Raw genomic sequence first — 25458 nt, forward strand, 5'->3', positions numbered from 1 at the left:
ATTTAAACCCATGCATAATGACTCCAGAATCACAGCTACTATAGTATGAGAATAGAATCAGTTATAAAAACATATTAATAAGAATCAATAATACTCTAAGAGTAAATTATCATTTTGGTCATAGATCATCCTCATTGTTTCACTGGACTTTATGGAATGTGCTAAGGGTCAAACACCATCCTAGTAGCTTTACTTACACTATCTCAGCGTCTTTCTTCAAACCTTTCTACAAGTAGGTTTTTCCCCATTTCTCTGTGACTTGCCCAAGGTATCATAGCTGATAAGTGGCAAAGCTGGTATTTAAACCCAGATGTATCTTAATTATAAAGCATGTGCACCCTCATGCTCCAGTAACAAGCAAGTCCTTTCTAATTCCAAATGAGCAATTTTTCTGTCAGGCCATTGCCCATGCTCTTTTCTCTTCTTTGAGATATTTTTTTAAGCCTTTTTCTGCCTTTTCTACTTGAAGAACTCCTACTTAGGCTTCAAAACTCAGGATTAGAGTTGTTATTTAAGTTCTGTAGTCACCGGCCAGGTCAGGAAGAATTTTTCCCTCTTCATTCTCAGTCTCCTTTATTACTCTACCACAACTCAAACCTATGACGTTGCAAATTTTGATTTTCATATTGGAAGGAAATTGTGTATCTTCATATTTATATTGTCAGATTCTAGTTTAGGAAGAGGCATAGGGGAGGATGCAGTAAAAATTGTTAAAAGAATTATGAGAGTGTGCCCTTGTTTGCACACATCCATGATGGGAATTGTACTATATTGTGAATGAGGCTGCTTTACATTGGTCTTCAGTATAGAATGGTTCACAGGGATGAAGACAAATCAAGGCATGGCAAGGTCATATTGATAAGAGGCACATGTGGTCTTAACTCATACCTAACACCAGATCTCTGGACATTCATTTCAAAAATGTTTTTGATCTCCCCTCCTTTTTTCTCTTTTCATTTTCTTTTTTAAAAAATTTTTATTGTTGGTTGTTCAAAACATTACATAGTTCTTGACATATCATATTTCACACATTTGATTCAAGTGGGTTATGAACTCCCATTTTTACCCTGTATACAGATTGCAGAATCACATCGGTTTTTCATTTTCTTATTAGAGAAAATTTGTGAGTTGTTAGGAACCTTTATTGGCATTGAACTATTTTCTATTATAACTACTAAAAGAATATGATTTTACTATTTAAAAATCAGAAGCAAAACTTCTAAATACTACCTTGAATGTTTTGTTATGTTAAAAGTCACTTGGAAATTAAATTTTTGAAAATATTGGGACTGAGATAAATATTCCTGATGATTTATGATTTTTTTTTTTTAAAAAAGATTTAGTGCTGCATTTCTATTTGGGATTTTACTGCAATTCACTGAGAGTCTTTTAAAAGTACAAAATGAAGAAGTAAATAAATCAAAGTCTTTTATAACAAAACAGAATGCAATAAAATTTGATGTGTTTAAGGGCATTAAGGGGTAAGATAAGAAAGCTATTAGGTTTCTCCTACTAGAGAACTCGGAGATAAATGAATGTAAACAATTTACTTCCCTGACTTTTAAAGATTATTTGCTGGTAAAATGGATTGACATCCTTTCACATAAACACATTTGTGGTTCATACCACACCGCCATTTTTACCCTCCTTTTTGAATGACACTGGTGGCCAGTTTTTGCTCCAAGACTATTCTCTGTTATCGATGACCTTATACAAACTCTGGTCCATATTTAACACTTAACCAATACTGGAGAAGGGCAGAGTGACTATACCTACAGATGCTAACCTATGGCGCCATGTCAATTCATTTTCATTTGTCCTTAGGTAATCATATTGGGTGGTTGGATATTTTTCTTCAAAACTGGCAAAAGAATTTATTAGCTTCTAACTAAAAGGATTAGAGTGAAAAATGTTCTAATATCTCAGTTTGGACATCCCATTCTCTTCCATGGATTCATTTTAAAGTCTCATCTGCTCTTCATTAGTTTTTATCCAAATCCTCTCACAGTTTTGCAGACCAGACAGAGTAAGGTCTTTGTGGTTAGGCCTGGTTTATATCTGGGTTCTGTCTTCAACTTCTGTGTGACTTTGGGTAAATCATTTGACTTCTTTGTGCCCCAGTCTCCTCATCCATAAATTGCAGGAATACTTGACTCATGGGGTTTTGAAAATTGAATAAAAGAACACAAAAGTACCCCCTTTCCCTAGGGATGGGTTTATAACACACAGGATAATCAATCCATGTGACCCAATAGTAATCTGTTAGAGGAATTTACCTTTCACTTAAATATGTTTTTGACCCAAAAAGTAAGTTTACTGGACTACAGCTTGGTACATTTTTTTTAAATACCCAATATTAGTATAATAGTACAGTCTATACAGTCTATATTATTCTTGTTTATATCCTGAAGTATAAATTGGGAATACATATTATTTGAGAAAAAAGTTTCACATATTCAGGTAATTGTGTGAAGCACTGGCCTAAAAGATTTATTTACTGGAAAGCTTCTCAGTTTCTTTAAAATGCAAGTGTGTGCCTAGATCTCTCAGGGAAGGACAGGATGCTCTTAGTGACTGCAGAGCTCCCTTTAAAAGGATGCCCAGAGGAGCAGCACTCTTTAGAATCCATGGAGAATTCACTTGAATACAAACCTACATATAATCATAACTTTTCACAAATTTTTTTCAAACAAACCATTTCATTACCCAAACAAACCATTCACAAATATGAACACTAACTTTAAATCCAAGAATATGTTAGCTCAGTTTATGGAAGATTTATTATGTAGCATTTTCAGATTTCAGAATTTTTTTCCTGCCTTATGACTTTGTAATATAATTGCCATGATGAGATTTATTAAAAAATTACTATGTGTGGACTTAAACTATGATTACATAAAAGAAATTGATTATCCATAAGTAGTCCTGAGTGGGAAGTTCTTAAATTTGGAAACAGAAATAAAAAAGGAGGAGGAGAAAAACAAATAACTCCTATTCTTTTACAAGCATGTTGGAGAAAGTCATCAACCTTTTTGCCCTTGCTATCAACAATTTTCTGTGGTATTTTTCAAATGCAGACCCAGCACAAAAGCTACAGTATGGCAATAATTTAAATATGAATACTGTGAATAATATCTATATAGGAAGTTATACTGAAAATAATAGGGTTTTTTTTTTTGCTAAAATTAAGTTATTTTAAGTACCCCCCATACATTGTATTTATTTTTTAATTCAAAGGGGGAAAGTCTTTATAAAATTAAAAAAAATATTTAAGGAAAAAAATCTAGTAAGAACATCTTCATAGATTTGCTGAAAAAGACTCATAAATGTAGAGTCTAAAAAGAAACCCTGTAAAAGTCAACATCTTTTTGTATTTTTAACCTGTGATCATCAGTCTATGGTTATAGTGCTAAATTCCTCCACCTGGGTAATTTCCTGCCTAATTTGTTTGGGGTGCTGTGTGCTAGGTTGATGAGTGCTAATAGGGGGGAGGGGCGGTACGAATTCTCTATAAAATTCAATTTGACGGAAATTGGTACATTCTGCTGGTTTTCTCTTACATTTGTTCCAGGCGCCATAGGGTTCCCAAGGTCACACACCACCATCCTGGTCACATTTTCCATCTTGTACTCACAGCTCAGTGGCCGCAAAACCTACAACGGGAAAGAACACCGGCTTGGAGTTCAGGGGGCAGAATAAATTACATCCCGAAGCAATGTGGGGCCTGGGAGCTGCCCTTGATTTCAAACACCTGTGTGAGAAGAGCTGCACAGAAATTAATCTGTGACCACTGACTCAGAAGAAACGTGAGAGGAAAAAGGGGAAAGTAAAATTTTAGAAGAAAATGTGTTGAAGGGTAAACATGGGCTTCACCGAGGAACACAATGTTCATATTTATGTGAATATTTTGGACATTATTTTCACTGATGTTAATGTTAAACTCAGGGCACGAATAAATAGACACTCCTTATGTTAATCTGGCAAAAGCGAAATCCAGTAACATGTATGGTTCATCACAAGACTTGATGAACATTTGCAAGAGAATTTCCTTGAATACAAATTTCTACCCACCATGGTCTTGTCTAGAAATTAGAGTTAATTTTGTTCAATACTCAAAATATGCAAACAGAAGACGTTTATACTTAACCAGTATAATTCCAATCTCTTTGCTTCTCCCTATATCCTGTTCTGATTAGAGTTTATAAAAAGTCAATTTGGAAGAAGCACTTGGAACTCTAGCCTAGATAAGGGGAGGTAAAAAGAGTTTATCTTTGCTGCCTTCTGCTCCTCCCACCTCTACTTCCTGTCCTCACGCTACTACCAGCTGCCTAGAAATCCCTCCCTCGAATCTCACCCTGACTCTTTTTCCAAACTCCGGAACCTACTGGCCCATGCCCCTGCTCTCCATTGGATGATAGCTACTTATGCTAATCCATTATCTTGCTCTAACTATTACATGTCATCAATGCCCAAAGATAACCTTGCAATATGATTATTTTTTTTACAATGGATCACCCTTTTGGGGATTTCTCTCCAGGAGATGATTCCCACCAAGATGGTCCTTTATCTACCTATCAGAAGTGTTGAAATTTTATGGAAGGAAGAAATGTGAAATTTTCAGGTAAAAGTATCAGAAAAGATCCTCTATTTCTTTCTTTCTACTTTAGTAATGAAAAACCCCAAATCCAAACCCAAATCAAAACAACAAACTCCAAATTCCAGACATCTGCTTAGAGAATTCCCTAGGCAAATCACATACTTTGAGACTTCAACACACACACTCTTAACTAAAGGGAAAAGAGTGAATCACTGACATTTGGGAGCACATTTAACACACGCTCTCTCCAAATACCCTGAATGACATGTTAGTTACGCTGAAGGAACTAAAAAGCATATTTTCCAAAAGCTGGTAATCTTCTCTTTTCTAAAGTTTGATTTAGCAAGTATTCAACTTCTTAAAATCCCATAACTAATCCTAATTACACAGGGATGTTTCATGTTGAGATTATTAACTCAGACACGAAGACAGAAAAAAAAAAAGCTTTAACAAGTGCCCATATATCCCTTGAATATAATTCAAGGATTTAGTTTCTATAGAAAATATTTTTTCATCTTATCTAAGCGTTAAAGTATAAATGAGGACATTTTTCCAGCTTTCTAGAAATAGTTATTTGAAATCAATCAAAGATTTTTCTCACTCCCACATCCCCTCCACCCTCTGTCTTTTTTTTAACCTTTATTTCCTTTCTACGAGAGAAATTGTTTGTCTAGAGATTGTTTGTCTAGATATTTCTAGATTATTTTCGTCAGCAGTTCCAGGGACATTTTGGTTCTAATCTGTTTATAGCTCTTAAAGTATGATTCACTCACATATTCATCCACTAAAAATATTTACTGTGGACCAGCTATTTATCAGGTTTTGATAGATAAGATCTTTTGTCCTCACTGAATTTCTAATTAATATTATAATGGTAGCAAGTAACACCAGCAATTATAACAAGCCATGGAAACACATTATTACGTAGGAGCTAATAAGTATTATAACAGGAGAATTAAATCATGATAAAGGAGGACATACACACGGATTTCAGCAATTGGAAATGTCCTGGAGGGGGTGGCATTTAAGTTGAAGGGGCAATGCTTGCCAGTGGTGAGATTTGAATCTTGATTCTGCTAGATCAAGTAACCTTGGGCATGCTACTTGATTTCTCCTTATCTAAAAAACAGGGATCATGATAGCAGTTTCTCTATAAGCTTGTTATGGGGCTTGAATAAATTATATACATACAAGAGCTCCAAGCAGTATCTAGCCTATAGCCACTGTTAATAAATATTAGCAAGCTCAATTATTATTAAGCTTCAGTTATTAGTACATCTCAATTATTATCAATGTCTGAAGGATGAGTAAAGAGACGTAAGTCAGGTGAGCAGAAAGAACCAGTAAGCCATGGTGAGGCTGAAGAAGTGAGCTGGGGTGGCAGTATGAAGAGCTTCAGAAGTCATCTGAAGGATTTGGATCTTATTCCCCAAACAACAGGGAACTGGTAAAGATTTCAAGTCAGAGAGTGACATGGTCGGATGTGCATTTGAAAAAGATGGTTTTCTCTGTAGTGAAGGGACTGGTAACAGGGAGATGGGAACATGAATTAGGAGACTGTTGGAAAAATCTGGTTCACGGGTCATGCCAATTGGGAGGAAGGCAGAGTCAAGTGCCAGTGGATGGAGAGATGGAATATGGACTAAGAAATGAAGGACTGGTTTTAGGCTTTGGGAAATTGGGTGGCTACTGCTGCCATTTTCTTAGGAAATACAGGAGGAGTGTGTGGTGGAAAGACAAAAGTCTAGTTAGGGACAGGCTGTAGGTGAGGTGCTTGGAGAGATTTAAGTGAAGATGTATATGAACTACCTAGAATAGAAGGGGCTTTGGAGAGACAGACAGAAGAGTGGTTCCTCGGGTCTGGGGAAAAAGGGTAATGGGACTGTAATGAAGACAGAATTTTAGTTTGGGATAATGAAAAGTTCTGGAACTGGAGAGCTGTGACAGGTGTACAACAGTGTGAACGTCAGCCACTGGATTGCACACTGCAGACAGTAAAAACGGTAAATCGGACCTCATACATATTTTATTACAACAACAATAATAAGGCACATAGGCCTTTATTCCTAGAAAAATTTAGAAGAAAAGTCAATGAAAGAAAGTATACAGGTTGGCTCAATTCATATTTCTAGAGAAAGTAATAATCAACATCTAAAAGATGAATGTTTTCAAGAACAAGAATAAAACTCCCAAATATGCAATCAGATAATTCCTAATACTTTTCCCCTTAAGAGAATGTTTTACTAAAAAAAAAAAAACCAAACTGCATTTAAATGAAAAGGTTCACAAACCTCAAACTGTATTAAAAACAAAGAAAAAACAGAATGTGGCTTAGTCTTGTAAAATTCAAAGACTGAGTAAAAATCTTGGCCCAAGGGAAATTGATGGAGAGAAAAATTTGCTAAGGGTTCATTTGAGATGACGGATAAGGTCGATGGTATTATTTACAGCCAACCACAGAGTGATAAGCCCTCTCCCAGGTTTTCCATTGCAACCAAGGGAACAGTAAGCTGAAAGTTTTGCTAAAAGAACATAGATGTTTTGTTTAATGAAGTCAGGGGTGGAGTGACACAAAGGGAATCAAAACAAAAATGTGAGTAGAGCTCTGGAACATTTTAAAAAATATTATACTTGAGCTTCTTTTTCATAATTTGCTCACATATCATTTGCATATAAGTATTTGTAGGTGATTTTTCTTTCTTTGTAGAGGGTTTATTACAAGATGACAGTTTTCAACTCAAAATGGTCATCAAACACCATCTTTATAGGTGTATGTATAAGTGCTCCACTTATTCTCATTTTTTTTTTATATCTTGAAGTAACTTTAATGGAGAAATGAGTAAGGAAAATCACGTAAATAGAGGAAGAAGAAATGCAATGATTATAGGCCATTCACTAGAGAAATGAAGGTACAAATTGATTTTCATGTCTGTAATGGGGACAGGAAGGAACAGGTTGTACAGCTCTATACACTTTTGAAAAGAAATGGGATGAATTTTCCTCTTCCCAGTCTCATTGCTGACATAGAAAAGAGAAAAATTTTGGACCATTTTTTAAACTCCTTTATTGAGGTATGATTGACACACCCAAAGCTATATATATTCAATGGATACAACTTGATGAACTTGGAGATATTTGTTCTATGAATTTCTTCCATAGAAACTCATAATGATTTTAAATGAGTCAAAGATACTTGATTCTTATTCATCTGGATTTTTCTTTTCTTTTACAGGGAAGATAATTCAACTAACTTAAAATTCCATGAAACTAGAAGTGCTAACAGAGTGTTTCATATTCCCTAAGTATTAAAATGGCTTTAAAATAGCAATATCAAAACAGAGGAATCCCTTTTTATTAAATTATTAGAACTCCTTAATCATTAGGAAAAAAAATCATTAGAACTCCTAGTGGTTTCAGTATTTGGAAACTAGCAAGACATTTAATAAACTTTAGTTAAATAAATCCTTCAACAAGTATTTAAAGAGTGCCTGTTCCTATTGAAAGAAATGTGAAACTTGGTCTCTACTCTCAATTGTGAGTTTTGTATACTCCTGAAACTGAGGGACTCTTAATTAATCTATAATAAATTAATAATGGTTTTCTAGACCAAGTGATTAAGAACACTGTAGGAGCAGAGGATACACTGAGGTGGGAAATTTCATGTTCTGATCACGAATGTAAAGATGATAAATAGTATTAGTGTCATTTTAACAAACATGAGAACTTAGGAAGAGGTTTTTTATTTTTTTATTTTTTTTAATTTTTTTTTGTCCTGGTCACAATCCCAAAGTAGGCCAAGAAGAAAGAAAAATTTACTAGTTTCCTTTCCAGATTCTGTCCAGGTTGTTATCAGAGCTCAGCAAGATTGACTGGACCTTCTTCCCCAACCAATAATCAAAACCAGGCCTCCAGTGACCTGCTGGGAACTAAAAGGAACTCAAAATAAACCTTGAAAAGCCCACAAGGATGGGGATTTAGCCTGGGATATTAGCTGATCTACCATTTTTCCCAGCTCTGTTCTCTTCCTTGCTGCAGCTTTCAGTCTTTGGCAAACTTACCTTTGTACTGTGGCAAAGACAGACATTACCACCATGTAAACCCTTCATCCTACCATGATTTGACAGAGCAAGGTACCATTTTGTTTTCTCTCAGTTAGGAAGAAACTCACTCAAGCTTGATGACCCTACTTAACATTATGTGAATTTGAAAGCATACCCAGCTCCTTACTTCAAATAATTTTCAGGCATTACCTTGTTGTTACGTTCAATGCCAACATAATCCGCCTCTTCGGGTATCATTACAAAGAGTTCTGCTTCATAGGCCCCTTCCCCTTCATTTCTTGCATTTATTATGATCATAAGGTGATTTTCATCTCCAATGATAATCTGGTGCTTATCTCTAAAAAATGTAGTTTAGGAAGAATGATTAGTTTATTCTATTTCTCTGACTTCATGGATTTTCTTTTAAAATAATTTAGGAGGGAAAAGGAACAGAGCAAATACTAAACTAGAACTTCAACAAAGAAGATAGGTCATCATGAAGGAGTGGCAGGAAGAGTCAGGAGAACTGTGTCTGGATGGGAATGGCAGAAAAACACCCAGTGGGGTGCTGGAATTGTTTGACAATCAGGTCTCAAACTACAAAAAAAAATCTGATTTATAGCATTTGTGGATTCCAATGGGATAAATCGTCTCACGGTAGTTAATTTCAAGCTACGAATATACTGAGCAATCTGCTAGCAAAAAATTATGCAAAATTAACATTTGGCTTAAAAGCCAGAATGAAGCAGCTTTGGGACACTGCTAAAACATATATTAGGAAGAAAATAGGCTATGAGAAAAAAAAGAGAGATGGTTTAGAAAGTAAGAGGGGACATGACACACTTATGATAAGAAGGAAGAAACGGGCAGGGCAGATCAAACAGGATCCTAACTGGCTGATAGAAGGTTTTGAAGGATTTTGAAGAACCTTAATTCACTTTGAACTCCAAATCAAACCAACATTTAGAAATGACTCTTCCACTTTTGACCTTCACTCAAATCCATTGCTTTTGACACGTGGTAAATTATGAAGTTTGGGCAAAGTTCCCTTGAGAAATTACCAAATAGATTCCAAACTATAGCAGTAACCGTAGTTTCTGGGAGAGGAAGGAGCACAAATCTGCTTTTGCTACCAGAGGATGTTTTATATCTCAGTCTGAATTCTTTCTGAATGCCGTGAAATTACAGATGCTCAAGTCTGGGCCCCCAGTTACTGACAACTAGGAAGCCCTTTGATTCTTATTTGACTTTCTGACATCTTATGCTTTACTCCCTTCTGTGCATTTTAAGTTCCTTTTTTTTTCCAGCAAGTTAAAATGAATTTTGTTTTGACAGTTTTAAGGATGGCTTTGAGCATGCATGCTGTGAAAACCAGTTTGGTTAAGGTGTAGATAGAACCCCCCTCTCTGAATGCTTTGCCCACTTGACTCAGACAAGTAAATATAACCCCAGCCACCCCGTATGTGAGTTTACTTTTAACAAAAAACACTGTTTTTTTTTTAACTTTTGTTGAAAGACGAAATAGCTCAGGCAAAATCTCAGGGTGTCACTTGACGCCAATGACAAAGAACTAACCAAACCCCAGGCTAACCCAAAGTGTTGCCAAACTCAAGAATTTCAAGTAAGTTGCTTTTTTTTTTCTCTAGTTGGAAGTGTGTACCTTCTCCAGAGGAACTTTAAATAAACACCTGTATCTCATTGGATAGAATGCACACATTTATTTATTTAAACTCACGGTCTAGCCGACAGCTTCAAGTCAGGAACACACAGATTATCATCTCCACAGTCCACCAGGATGTGAGCCTGTGTTGTACAAACCACACATCAGGAATAATCTGGGAAAACCTGAATCATATCCTTTCTCTTGAAAATTCCAAGCAATTCCAAAAATTAAACCAAAGCTTTTATCTCATGATGTCCGATTCTACCCAGTCCTGTACCCTAGGTTATGAGGTGACCTCTTGACATGGGCTAGTTTACCTTGTTGTCTAATTCCAATTCATTCTGAAATGTCTGTCCAGAATGATACATGTCAGTGTTTTGAGTATTATAGGCTGTGTTGCTTCTATTACTGCTACATTTTGATCAAATTAAATCTTGGTTGCATAAGAGGAGGGACTTCAGAAAACATCAGGATGCAGTGTTTCAGGAAACATGTTAGAAAAAACTCTTAGAAAAAAAGAAAAAACTCCCAAATGTTGCATAGTTACACAACTATATACAGGAAACAAAACATAAGGGGCCAGCCTTCATCTCAGGTCACAGGAACCTGCACCCCCAGAGGTTACCTGTCAAAAATGCCATCAAAGTTCATCAAGGACATACCTGCTCAGTAACGACATTGTCCTTGTAGTGGTTCAGTATTGGGTTCACTTCCAGGCCTTCTTTAAAGGTGGATTCATCCAAGCTGTAATTCAAACTAATGTTGATCGGAGATAATTTATCTCGGAATTCTGTTTCATCCTAGGAAAAATAACCACAAGCTCAAGAGAGGCTCCATGAAATAGCTGCAAGATGTTGGTCTGCAAAAGGCAGGCAACACTCAACATTGCTCAGTGAAAGTGACTGATAGAGCAACAACCATGGCAACAGGTTTGGACACATGCTGATTTATGTGGTATATAGTAGCTAGCGTAGTTAGTTTATGTTCAGTGATGCAATCATTTAGAACCCCAGCTTCACTAACATGTGCTTCTAGAGGGAATCTTTGGGATCTCTGGATTGTCAACAACTCACACAGAATCTGTCAAGTTGCAAAGCAAAAGATTACACTTATATACTGTAAATTCAATGAAAACCACCAAGAATTAGGATTTTTGTTTTCGGGAGATTGCCAGAATTTATGAGTACACTTAGCTCAGGGGAAAAAAAAAATCTTGATTCTCTTCCTCCCTTATTATTTCTTTAAGGCCTGGCTTGCGTGAACTTCAAAACACTTTCAGCACATTTCACATTCCCTTGATAAAAGGCACAGAATTCTTCCAAGGAGAAGCTAAGCACCCAGTAGCAAGCACGCAGCAGGCCTGTCACCTTTCAGTTATGCCATTTAAGGCCACAGTAAGAGGTGTGAGTCATGCCTGGCTTTTCACGTGTGAATGTGGCTGTGAATCTCTGGTCTTCCCTAGGGTTCCTCTTGCAAACCAGTCCCTTAGGGGAGAAGAATTGAGAATAAATGACCATCATCCAACCACTGGCAAGGTGAAGGTCGATATTGTGTTATAAATATTTGGACTTTTAAAATTTCATGGTAGGTTTTAGAGTTGTAAAAACATACTACTTTTAAAAAGCATAATTATAAATTACTTTTAAATTACTTTTAATAAAAGCCTTGAATGCCTAATGTTTTCCTAAGTTGGCTCTGAAATGCATACTGATAAAAATCTAACATGACATACTTGCATAGGATAAAAACTCAAATAAATTGTATTGAACTTTTATGATCTTTAGAGGGGAGGCACTTAGAAATGAAAACCACCTGAGTTGAGTGCTGTTATCAAGATTTTGTTCAAAACAGAAAGAAGCCTTAGAAATTAAGAGCAACAGATCATTAGGTTTGTTGAAGTCAGGGTCAGGAAGAGTATTCAACCTTGAAGTTTCCTCCTATGAAAATGAAAATAGATGGGGATCTCTGGAGACAAATAGGATGATTACATGGGGGAAAATGGCTGGAATTCAGATTTGCACGTGAGAGGCCACGAAAATGATTTCTGGAACACTTACTCGAAGGTAAACGACCAAATCCTGGCACTGGAGGGATTTCTGACGCTTTATCACCAGAGGGAAGAGGAGATGGGGCTGATGGTTACGCAGGAAGAGTGTTCTTTTAATGGCTCCTTTCTGTTTCAGGGAATCTAACTGCACCTCAGCTGTCAAGGCTAAATAGAATCAGGGGAGGAAAAGTATCCAGATATGAATTCTTGTTTTAAATTGCTTATTCAGGAAATATTTTTTTTTTCAATTAGCTAAGATCAAACACATACATGAACTGAAAAACAAAGTCACAAAGTATTCTCCAAGCTCAAATGTTTTTGTAATGTTTTTACAGACTGTCATTTTCCTCACGATTATATACTTTATACAAAATAGTAATACCAGTTATTGAAGTAATATTATGTACAAGTCTCCAAAAGTGCAATAGAAATCTGGGTGTTGAGTAAGGGATCTTTAGTTTTACATAGTCTATGCAGAGAGATGATTACTTTTCAGTTTTCTTGGTACAGTACAGGAGTATACTCACCTATTGTGTTTGAAATGCTCTGACCTGCTACAGATGCACACACTCTTAAAGAAAAGCTATGAAAAAATAATAGTCAATAATTGATGGGTTAATACAGTTTTGAATCTGAAGTAGAAATCTTCCTATCTTTCTTCTCCATTAAAACGAACACATAATTTTCCCTTTATATTTTTAATTGTACACACACACACAAACAAACATATATATCTGCCACCAGTCTGCCCCAACACCAGTACAATTAAGACAGGTAACTTGTTATAGGAAAGTAATACTTGAAAAAATTCCTAGAGTTCAACTGATTTAACAATTGATCAACTAATACCCTGCAGCTTTTATGCAGTAAATACATATAAATATCTTCCATATGCAATGGAGTGAAGAACAAGGCAGGACAGGTGTGGATAGTAATGGCAAAGCCTGGATTAGTAGGAACATGGCCCGATCTGCAATACTGAAAGATTCATGTGGTTAGAGCATCCAGCAAGATACGGAAGTTGGTGGAGGCACAGCTGACTTGGTGGAATGATGGGAAACAGGGCTTTGAAGTCATGCTAAAGAATGTGAATTTAATCCTAAAAAGCATAGAATAGCACACTCTGCTTCACTTACATTGCCCACTCTGCTTGGAAGGACTGGAACTTGGTGGTAGCATGCTAGATGTGGGGTAAGACTGGCAGTAAAGGGAAAAGAAAAGGGAAGACAAGAGAAAGAAAATAAGGAGCTTAAGGTTGCTAGGTAGGTACAATATATAAGCTATTGGGCTGGGGATGTGGCTCAAGCAGTAGTGTGCTTGCCTGGCATGCGCGGGGCACTGCGTTCAATCCTAAGCACCACATAAAAATAAAATAAAGATGTTGTGTCTACCGAAAACTAAAAAATAAATAAATAAATATCAAAAAATTCCCTCTCTCTCTCTTTAAAAAAAAAAAAAAAATATATATATATATATATATATATAGGTTATGAAGACAGTGATGAGAGGAAAGGTGTGCACAGAAGACACTTTACAGTTTTACCATGAACCTGCCTGAATCCTAATCCAAGGAAATATCTTGCTATGGCTTGTGGGATGACCTGCACTTGGCCCTGGTCTGTGACCACAGAAGGAATGAGAAACATCCCATTGTCTCCTCCTGAGTTTGCCGAATGTTCTCACCTTCCTCTTGGAAAAATTCTGAGTTTTAACATATAGCATGAAAGATGGAGCCTTTTCACATTTCAAAGGAAGTAAAAAATATAAGAAAATACTTATTATGATCTAATGACAGTCTTAAAGATTTTACCAACAAAATACTATAGTATGATTTAAATATTTCCACAGAATTCAAAGTAAATAAGCCCCAATCATACTTTAATTACATGTTGGCTTCCTGTGTCAAACATAATGAAAATGTGTCACATCTGGGATTCATCTATCTCTGTGACCCCAGTCAATGTCTCCCTTCAGGGTAAATAATTCGCCACATACCATTAAGTCAAAAGTTCCCCGAGATGTCTATGCCATTACAAGTGTTTATACCACTTCCCCAGGGAAATCACAAATTCCGGTGCACTTCTACTTCAATTAGAAGTATTCAAGGACGATGACTAGTTAATCACATCTTTAAATTTTGTAGCAGGTCTGGCTTCCAAAAATGGAGATTTTCTGTGTACAACTTTTTTGTTAAAGTCATCTACTGACCTTTATTCTATTTATCATTATTCTGCATAGACAAAGCTCATGAGCTTTTAGAAGATAAGTTCATATTTGTAATGAAATGATCGACATGAGTAAATTAAAATAATTTTGGAGATAGTGTTTTGTTTAATACAAACAGTTCAAAAGCAATATAGATTTTGGAAAAGGAATAAATTAGAGCTATGAAAGTGGACATTATTCCCACTTTGTGAGAAGGTATTTGGTAAATGAGGTTATCAACTGAAGGGTTCCTGTTGATTTATGGATTATATGTTAGTCTCCGTCTATATTTCTTAGTTTCCCCTTTCTGTTCCTTCAATACCATTAACAACTGGATGACTCACATTTTTCATGAAGCTTAATATAATCACTACAACTTACTGAATTACTAACAACAGTAGTCCAATCTGAATCTGTTGTTTTAAAAATGTCTTTAGCAGAAAAAAATCTTTGTAAGTCACAAGTTTCCAAGAACTCTGTTCTAATCAAAAGAGAAAAACCTCAGACTAGTTCAGCAGTGGACTGGCATATTCATCTAAAACACAGAAAAAAAAAATCTGTTATCTACAGATCCATGCACAGACATCATGTGTTTTATATACCGTAGAATTAGGACCACTTGCAGGTTAGTACATAGTTATAAAGTATACTTGGGTTGTCAGGAAAAGCTGTGAACCATTATTGAATTTATGGTCATATTCGGCATGGCCCATTATTCTGAATAGGTCTGATTGGAATAACAACCATGAAATCAATCCAGACCCCTCTTCACATAAATCTAAATGAAACTGTTCACAGACAGTGCTTCTGATATGGTCAGGGCAATACAAAATCCTCATACTAATTGCCACCCATGCACGATTGGAATAATGATCCTGTGATATGAGTCTGCTCATAGCCATCCACATATGATGAGACAAAAATGAGATCAATAAGAAACGTGATTTAAAAGTACAAAACAATTCATTTTTCATTCTCACCAATTCAATCCTTTTTTGATGATGGCAAGTATTAGATTTTATATAAAGTCACTTAAATCTGGAAAGGCTTTTTGTTTGTTTTTTTCCAGATTGGTGAATTGACTAGTTACTTTTGCATTTATAAAATGCAAATTTCCACTAGTTTTTTTCTAATTTGTTAACAATTAATTATGCTAATATTTATTGAGTTGGATTTCCTTTTCTTTTTCTAACTCAGAAAGCCAATAGCAGATATCTTATAAAGCTACACAGCCAATTGAAAGACAGAAATCTACAATAAGCTGGGTTTGGTTATACATGCCTATATGCCTATGATCCTAGAAACTCAGGAGGCTGAGGCAGGAGGATCATAAATTTGAGGCCAGCCTCAGCCATGTAGCAAGGTTCTAAGCAACTTAATGAGCCCCTGTACAAATTAAAAATAAAAAGGGATGGGGTTGTAGCTCATGGTAAAGTGCCCCTGGATTCAATTACCAGTACCAAAAAAAAAAAAAAAAAGGAAAGACAAATCTATACTGATGAAAGTGAAGAACCATTTCAGATCTACAGTAAAAGGTTATTCACAGAAGCCTTTCAATTGCTTTGGAAAAATATGCTAAGTTATAAGAATAATAACAATAACTATAAAGAATGAGAGAGACACATTCTATACTAAAACAACTGCTACCTCTGTATTTTTTATACTCTGAGGTACCATTCAGATTTTTTTTTAATTTTTTTTTTTTTGGTACCAAGGATTGAGCTCAGAGACACTCGACCACTGAGCCACATTCCCAGCCCTGTTTTTGTATTTTATTTAGAGAGAGGGTCTCACTGAGTTGCTTAGTGCCTCATTTTTGCCAAGGCTGGCTTTGAACTCACCATCCTCCCTGCCTCAGCCTCCTGAGCTTCTGAGATTACAGGCCCACTCATAAATTTTGCAAATGAAAATGAAATGCCTTTCAGGAAACATGTGCAATAGAATTAAATAAATAACTTTAAAGGAATGCAATATAATTTGTCTACATAAGAATCGCATCTCATCTTAATAACATGACTTAATGCAATAGGAAAAATTGCTCACACAAAAAGAACATTTTCTGGTTAAAAAGTAATAATCTTTCTGTAAAACCAAACAGGTTCCTTAAAACTACTTAAATCTTAAGGAAACTATCCAGGGAACTAAAAATCCTTAGAAAAAAAAATTACCTAGTTCAAAACCACCACATTCTATACCAGAGTGTGCTGTCCATGCTGAAAGATCTCCTTCTAGAAATCCACGGGGTTAGAGAAGACTACACGGGGATCTTAAAGTTTTAATACTCACACTCATGTAGCACTCACACTTCATTTAATGTTCATTTAATCATGCCAGGCTAAGGAAAAATGCTGGCTCTTTCACATATTTTCTCAGATCAGGTTTTCATTATACTATTTTATGGTTTAAACCATTTAAGAATGTGCTCAGGGCATTTCCCAACTACTTTCAAAAGCAGTTAAGGGAGAGGACATGCCTGCCCACTCTAGGAGCTCCCAGCAACAGGATGTTTTTGGAAGAATTCTTCAGGGTCTTCTGGATATCCCCCACCCTCCATCCTCAAGTGTTGACTCTGATATGAACTCCTGTCGAAAGGCCATCGGTAACATACTCACACGGGCTGGAAATACCTTCTTTGGGTCAGGACTGGCCTGTTCTACCTTCTGACATTCTGAGAAACTGAACATACTGGCCTGAGTTAGACCGTATCTCCTGGAAAATGAGGGCAAATCTCAAACACCTCAGGGATTTATTGATTTTCCAGAAGATAAGCCCCGTGGGCATAATCCAATATAAAAATGACCTCTGACCCTTAAGGACCTACTGTTGAAATACAAGGGAGTATTTTCTTGGGGTTTGATATAATCTAGTTTCATTTTGTCCTCCTTTTATGTGACTGGCACAATTCACAAGGGACACTTTGAAAAGCTGGCTCAGCAATATTCTCCTGTGTTCCAGGCCAAGGAGCCATGATTCTGCCACAATTCCTAATGATGAGACCGTGATCACAAAAATTCTGTTTAGGGAATACACACACACACACACACACACAAATTATTATTTTTTGTACTATTTACCTTCTATCTAGTTGTACATGCTGTTACAAAAGTGACATCTGTTTTCAGCCCAGGAAGCACTGATTTAACCCAAGCTAGACTATTAGAAAAGTTGCATGGGAGGGTACATAAGAGATATCCGAAAAGTGGTATCCAAAAGCATATGCAAATGCAAGATAAGGTATTTTGTTTTATTTTTAATTTGATTATCATTTTAGTATGCCAAAGAGATCTCTCCAAGGTTTGTTTCACTGGGAATTTTCCCAAAGATTTTGATGTTTCTCATTTCAGAGCCTAAAGATCAGAGAACTAGCCAAAGGTCAGCATCACGTAGTAGTTGCATTTGAAAGACTACTTCCTTGCTACTCAAACTTGGTCCACAGACAAGCAGCATCAGTGGCCTCTTGAAGCTTTTTCTACATATGCAAAGCTTCAGGCACTACCTCAGACTTACTGCACTGAAATATTTCATTTTTTTTTAACAAGATACCAACGTGATCTGAATCCACATTAGAGGTTGAGAAGCACTGGGCGAACTCACCAGGCCACAGGTGTCAAAGATTCTGGAATCTGGCAAGTTTTATTGTCAATATTGATAATCACTGGGTGCAGCAGAAGCTGGGCATCCACAGTCACAACTGGCCTTGCTCTGCAGGGAGAAAACACAGGGTCTGAATGGACCTCACCGCAACAGGCAGAAGCTGTCTTCCTGAAAGACAGAAGTTTGCTTCCAAAGGCTACTGTCAACATTCCCAGCTTTGTGCCAAGAATTCTGTTCTCTGCATGAATAAAGAGGGTAGCACACTCAATTAGCTACCTCTGAACACATCTGATAGCATATGAATCCAAATAAGGGATGCCCTTGGCCTATCAAGTGAAGCCATACTCACAGATCTGTTTCTTTATGGAATGGACTCACAATATTGTGACAACATTGGTATAAAATATTGCTTTACAATTTGGTAGAATATGTATATCCATATTTGAGAAAATCCATCATCTTTCAGCCACTCACAATAAGTATTTGAATTTTACAATGTTGTTGGCTCATTGACAACGTTTTACCTCAGTTGACAATGTTCTATCTGAGCTTTGCAGAGTTAGCTAAGCAGTCGAGGGTGGGTTTACAGAATAATTCTGTACTTAACTCAGAGTCGTGGTTCTTAATCTTGACTGCCCAATAGAATCACCCAGGGAGCTTTGAAATACAAGGCTCAGGCCACACCACAGAACAGCCAAAGGGGAACCTCTGGGGCAAGAACCACATTGGAATGTGTTTCTAACATTCAACAAAGTTTGAGAGAAGAACTGATAGAGTTAGCACCATTCTGGCCACTCAGGTAAGGATAAAAAGACCAGAGAATAAATCACCACAGAAGTGAGTGGAGTGATCTTTAAAGCTTGGGAATCAACACCAACAGATTTCAGGATGACTATAGGAATCAAGGCCACCAGGTCTCAGGATGCAGTGGGTAAATCTTCTCTGAAGACAGAAGAGGGAGCTGTGACTCAGGGGTCAGAAAGTTGCTTAGGACATTGCTTTAAATAATTCCATCATTACCACATGGGGCCTACTGGGATTTTTCCTAAGGTGCTTTATGCTGTAGACCTCTACTTCATTATTTTTATTTTCAATATTGTGTTAACTCCAGTCCTTAGAATAGCAGAGAACAAAATGGAATTAGACATGCAAGATATTTATTGTAACAATCACCTACAAGAAAAGAAGGGAGTGAAGGGAGGAGGCTTGGAGTTTTGATACCAAAAGGATGAAGGGAAGACAGAAGGTGGAATAAGAAAGTTCTGGGGTGGGTGATGGGGTGTCCTTGGGTCAGAGTTGCCTGTGAGGGGAGTTGCATGTCTTGTAGGAATAAGCTTCTATTTATGTCCTTGCTGTGTTCAGTAGTTGGCGGGGAGCTGCTCATGGGAAACAGGGCATTGACACAAGAGCAATGGCAGATGCAGAAAGCAGCAGTTGGGGCCATTTCTCTTCAACTTTTTGTGGCCATTGCAAATCCCAAGCCCCATACTTCAAAGACTTTGGGAGTATGGAACTGATGAGGAAGAAAACCCATCTACAGAAGGAAACCTAACCTCAGACTTTCTCTGGGAGCTGACTGTATTAGCACTACCTTCCCTACATGCCTAGGGACAGCAATTTATGCTCTATGACTTTTGTCTTAATATCCTGACATAGTTTCTTAAATTCTTATAAATGTTTTAAAGGAAAGTCCACACATTTTGAACATCAACTATCTCACCAGCTACTGTTCAGAGTACTTCACATGCAGATTCTCACTGAATTCTTTTGAACAAAGGTTACCTTATGAAATAAGCATGGCTATTCCATTTTGCAGATAAAACACCTGAGGCTTAGAAAGTTATAGGAATTTGTCCAAGGTTACAAATTAGTGAGTGTGTGGAACGGCCTGGCTTGGATTCCACACCTGTTGCATTTGAACTGCTGATCAACACTTGATTTTGCAGGCTGCCAACTCCTGGTATGTTTTATTCCTTAACTCGGTGTCCACACTTGATTATAGCAGCCAAGGTAAAGAGTAAATTCCCCCACTCCAAACTCCTCTACAAGTGCACATTTCAATGATTTCCAAAGTACAAAGAGAAAATCAGATACAGTAATATTTAAAGAGTGGCTCATTTTATGATTTTCTGAGTTTCAAATCTTATTTAATGTTTCACTGGTAGGGACTGGAAGTTTTGTCATCAAGTATGAAAATAAAAATAGAGAAGGATGAAAGGCTAAAAACTGAGGGCCAAAATACCTCCAGATTTTAAAAAAGAGCATCTGGAGTATTATCCATAATAATCAGAATACGTTTTTAAGGCAAAACAAACAATAAAAAGAAAATGTACCTAAAACCATTAGAAGAACATTTGTATACCACCAGCCACATACCTGTAAACAGCTACTTTTCCTGTTCCAAATGCACCCACAAGTAAATCTAAAAAACAGGGAAAAAAAATACATGTGCGGTTTATAGAAACAATCTACAGGTTGAGCATCCCTAATACAAAAATTCAAAATTCAAAATGCTTCAAACACCAAAACTTTTGGAGCACTGACATGGAACACAAATGGAAAATGCCACACTACGATTCTTTGTTTCATGCACAAAATGATCACAAATATTTTATGAAGTTACCTTCAGGTTAGGTGTATAAGATGTATATAAAAAATATAAACCAATATCATGTTTAGACTGGGTTCCCATCCCCAAGATATCTCATTATGTATATGAAATATTCCAACACCTCCCCAAGCTGGGAATCCTAAACACTTCTGATCAGGGCTACTCAACCTGTGCTAAGCTCAGAAACATAAGTAACACGTGAGCATCCTGAAGTGCTGATTGCAGAGTAGAAACCACTGAACAGGAATGAACAAACCTTTCTGAAGACATTTTGGAAGGAATGGGATAACAAACATGGAGGGAAATGAATTATAGTAGATGGGGTAGAGAGAGAAGATGGAAGGGGAGGGGAGGGGGGATAGTAGAGGATAGGAAAGGTAGCAGAATACAATAGTCACTAGTATGGCAGTATGTAAAAATGTGGATGTGTAACCGATGTGATTCTGCAATATGTATTTGGGGTAAAAATGGGAGTTCATAACCCACTTGATTCTAATGTATGAAATATGATAATGTCAAGAGCTTTGTAATGTTGTGAACAACCAATAAAAAAAAAGACATTTTGGAAAGGGTATTGGAGCTTCAGATAAACAACTAGATATGGCAGGAGAGTCAACTAATATCAAATCCTCCAGGACTAAGGGAGACCATCTTTCTAGAAGTGCCTAAGAAATTCATCATGACATCATTTTTCCTATCCTCCAAACTAGAGGTACACATTCCTAGAAGAGGAAAAGGCACAAAGCAGTTCTCAGTGTCCATTATGCATAGTGTCTTATGAAGCCCTTACCAGCCACAACCCTATGAAGCCAGGATTATGACCCCTGGAGAGGGATACAACCATTTGTTCTTCATAGGTAGTGTGGATGGTGAGTTTGCTTTTGGCAAAGCAGTCAGCAGTTGGTGAAATAACTGACATATATTCTAACAATCTTAAATCACAAAGTGATAATAATAAATAGCTCATATTGATTGAACATTTATTTGCCACAAAAAATTCTTCTAAACAATTTACTTTGATTCCTAACCAGAAGTTAGGAAGTCTCTATCATTAGTACAGTTTTTCAGACGAGGAAACGGAGAAGGCCATGGTATAAATTTACTAAAGTTCAACAATCAGGTCAGAGGTGAAGCTTGCTTACAGCAGTAGATGATTCTGGAGTATTTGGAGGGATAACACTCACAGTTGTTTCAGGGCTTCTCTGTGATTGGTTAGTATATATAGGTGAAACTACCCACTTTTCTCAACCTAATTTACAATGTTTATTCTTGGTGGGAGCTATCCAACACAAATGGGAACGACAATAGCTAAATCTGCAGAGTGAAATTCAGATGTGACAAAACTGGGCTTCATAGAAACAAGGGCCAACCAGCAGAAAACAGTTGAAATTATAATTGGCTCACTTTAGTAATAAAATAGAAATGAAAATAGAAAAAACCCAAAACCCTCCAAAAAAAACAAAAAGGAGAGGAAGGACCCTGAGTTTGTTGCTCCATATGGAAACTAATAGCCTAATTAAATTGGAATAATGGAGTTTACACAGCAGAATGATCTACAGCCACCTCAGCACCCACCTTTCCAGACAGCAAGCACCTGATTCTCCACCTGAGGGATTAATGCTTCTGGCCATTTATGAATGGAACCAGATGAAAACTAGTACAGTTTCCTATCCCTCAGGCATGCTTGCCCCCGTACCTCTGATTTTCCTGCTCAGGTGGAGCCCCAGCTGCCCATAGCAGCAGCTACCTTGATAAGAAAATAAACAAAAAAAAATCCTATGTCTTTATTCCTTACTCCCTTCTCAAACCAACTACCTGTTTTCTAGTCCTTGTTTTAATATCTGCTTTGGGAAAATTAAACTTAAGACACAAAAATTCTAGTTAGAATTTGTATTTAAAAAGTGAACTCAAACATCTTTAAGATCAAAACCACAGTAAGATATCTTATAGATACACAGATTGCAACAATAGGCTCAGAATTTTGATACCAAATCTCTGCATTTAAAAAGATGCATACACTAATATTCAGATAAGTCAAACAAAAGTCATCTAAAGAGCTCACCATTAGCGAAATGGAAGAAAACAGTAAGCAAATAGCCAACGATGGCACATGGAACAAAACTCTTTTTTAAGGGTTTAAATCTTTGAAGATACGAAGGTTTCCTAAGTCTACCAATTTTTAATATTATAAGGATAAATGATGATATCAGAACTTCAACTTTTTCAGTGATTTTTCTCATTCATTTTTGTTACATTTGCCTCTTTTAGCATATCAATGCATTTTTGCTATGTCACAGGAAAAGGAGCCACTGATTTGCAGAAACATAAACTCAGTCCATCCTGTGTAATCACAGACTCCAATATTTAGACAAGTGTAACACATGTGGCCCTGGCCTGAGTCCATATGTGTTGACCTGACACCAGACAGGAGTGCTCCATTATGAAAAGCGATTCAAGAGGAACTACAAGCTGTGCTCTTGACTCTGAGTAAGATGGCTATTTATACAGCAAGAGTAGAACTTGCATAAATCACAGGTGAATTTTATGAATGGACTCTCTGGATGGGCAAAGAAAACAAGACTGTAAACCTTTCCAAGCAGAAATCTTTAAGTTTGCATGTCCCCGGTACTTCATAGAATAGTATGGGTTGAAATAAAAGAAGAAATCATCTTTGCAACCACATTAGCAGGTACCCTGTCAGATACAGAGTAGAGACCTCATAAATGCTTGCTAAGTAGGGGAGTAAGTAATAATGGGATAATATACAAAAGATGAGAGGGATGAAGAAATGAGATACTTATTCAGATGTGTTCATATAAACCACAGTGAAATTCTGCTGTGTATTTGGAGGTATTGGGACCTCCCCCACAACACACACACACCCCAGATTTTACAGAGTAATATAGAGGATTCGTCACAACTAGATTGTCATTAGAGGCGAGCATTTGAGATACCACCTGATGGTCCTCAGGAAGATAACTTTTCCTTTAGGAACTTTAATTCCTGTGCCTTAGGGTGGAAATTTTCCTACTCTGGAAAAAGAAAATAACTGGCAAATAGGCCACAATTTTCTTTAAGGAATGTGGCCACAGTTCTTTAGAGGCCAAGAAAACAGTTATCTACCACAAAAGTATGTTTGTCTTTTGAGACACCACCTTGGTATTGTGCCTGCTGGAAAAGGCCAGAGAATTTATAATCAGGACCTTAAATTGGTCAGATCTCTTTAGAGGAGCAGAATTTATTTGCTGGTTTGTGTTTCTAACCAATTTGTCTTTCCAAAATATGCGATTGGTTTTGATAAGCACTATATGATTTCTCTTTCTCTTTTCTCTCTCTCTCTCTCTCTCTCTCTCTCTCTCTCTATATATATATATATATATATATATATATATATATATATGTGTGTGTGTGTGTGTGTGTGTGTGTGTGTGTGTGTATGTGTGTGTGTATTTCATTTCATATATATTGCATATAATGTAACATTTATATGCATATATACTTTAATATATGCTATAGACATGTGTACATGTACATTTATGTGTATATGTACATATTTATGTGTATACCTACACAGACAGAAACAATACCCTTTAAAATTCTTGCTTAATTCTGTGCTTAGGAATTTAAATGATAATCTGCAGACAAAATAATTTTTGTGCTGATCTTTGAATTCATAATTCTGAAGTTTCTTCCTTACTTTGAGATAACATAGGTCTCACGCCGTTATCTAATGTTTACTTGTCTTCCTTACAGAAATATCTTAAAGGCAGATCTAAAAACAAACAAAAGAAACACTTTGCCCTCTCTCTACATAGACACTGTTTTTTCCACGTGCCCCCACCCCCAAGAAATAACTGGCAACTATAGTTGGTTCTTTCCACTCAATCAAAAAAATGTTCTCAAAGTGCTCAAGGCCTTTCTTTTTGCCTCACATTGCCTGAGAAACAGAGTTTATTTTCCTTTCTGCTTTTGATGGAATAACTGAGTACTTTTAAGGAAACAAAAGGGCTGTTAGCATAAACGCAGGATCAGTTGGCAAGGAAAAAATTACCCTAAAAATGTGAGGTCATAGGAGATGTATTACACCTTTGTTTTGTATTTCATTCTCTAAAACTGTTATTCTTATGTGAGAAAGAAGAGCCAAGCCTTTAAAGTAGTGCTTGGATTGTTGAATCTGATTCCACTAACAGTGAAAGAAATCTTAGCGTTGGAAGAAGTGCTATTTGAAAACATGAGCTTTGTTTTGAATGTTTCTTTGAGGTTTAGGTAGGTGCACAAGGTACAGGGAGGAGATGGAAAGAGGAGATTTCTTGGTAGAAAGGGCACATGGAAGAGGCAGATAGGAGGAAGAGAGGGGCCAGTATTCAAGAAGCCCCCAGAGCCACTTTGTGGGAGAAGTCTCTGCAGCCCCTCCAGCACTACATTCCATAAGCTGTCAGCCTTTCCCACCTATCACCTCCCTGGGGACCATCTTCTCACATTTCACTCCTGTCTTGTTGAAAAATGGATGGATGCTGAAGTTGATTGCTTCAAATTGCTGCAGATGTCTCCTTTTTTTTTCATTTTGGAATTAAAAAACATTCATTAGCCTGACACAGTGGTGCACAACTGTAATCCCAGTGGCTCAGGAGGCTGAGGCAGGAGGATTGCAGGTTCAAAGCTAACCTCAGCAATTTAGCAAGGCTGTGAGCAATCTAGTGA

The 25458-nt window shown here is 36.8% G+C and overlaps 1 protein-coding gene across 1 annotated transcript in view; it reads right to left on the reverse strand.

Moving 5' to 3' along the window:
* The window catches only part of Itga8 (integrin subunit alpha 8), a 169632-nt gene that overhangs the window by 62527 nt on the left and 81647 nt on the right, over window positions 1-25458 (reverse strand). Inside the window, exons 14-21 of the mRNA XM_026408128.2 lie at window positions 20523-20568; window positions 18147-18254; window positions 12875-12930; window positions 12358-12512; window positions 10963-11100; window positions 10373-10440; window positions 8848-8995; window positions 3561-3653 (exon numbers count right to left, since the gene is read on the reverse strand). Coding sequence (XP_026263913.2) covers window positions 3561-3653; window positions 8848-8995; window positions 10373-10440; window positions 10963-11100; window positions 12358-12512; window positions 12875-12930; window positions 18147-18254; window positions 20523-20568 — 812 coding nt within the window. The remainder of the gene's footprint in view (window positions 1-3560; window positions 3654-8847; window positions 8996-10372; window positions 10441-10962; window positions 11101-12357; window positions 12513-12874; window positions 12931-18146; window positions 18255-20522; window positions 20569-25458) is intronic.

The sequence above is a fragment of the Urocitellus parryii genome, chromosome 9, assembly GCF_045843805.1.
Source record: "Urocitellus parryii isolate mUroPar1 chromosome 9, mUroPar1.hap1, whole genome shotgun sequence".
Lineage (NCBI taxonomy): Eukaryota > Metazoa > Chordata > Mammalia > Rodentia > Sciuridae > Urocitellus > Urocitellus parryii.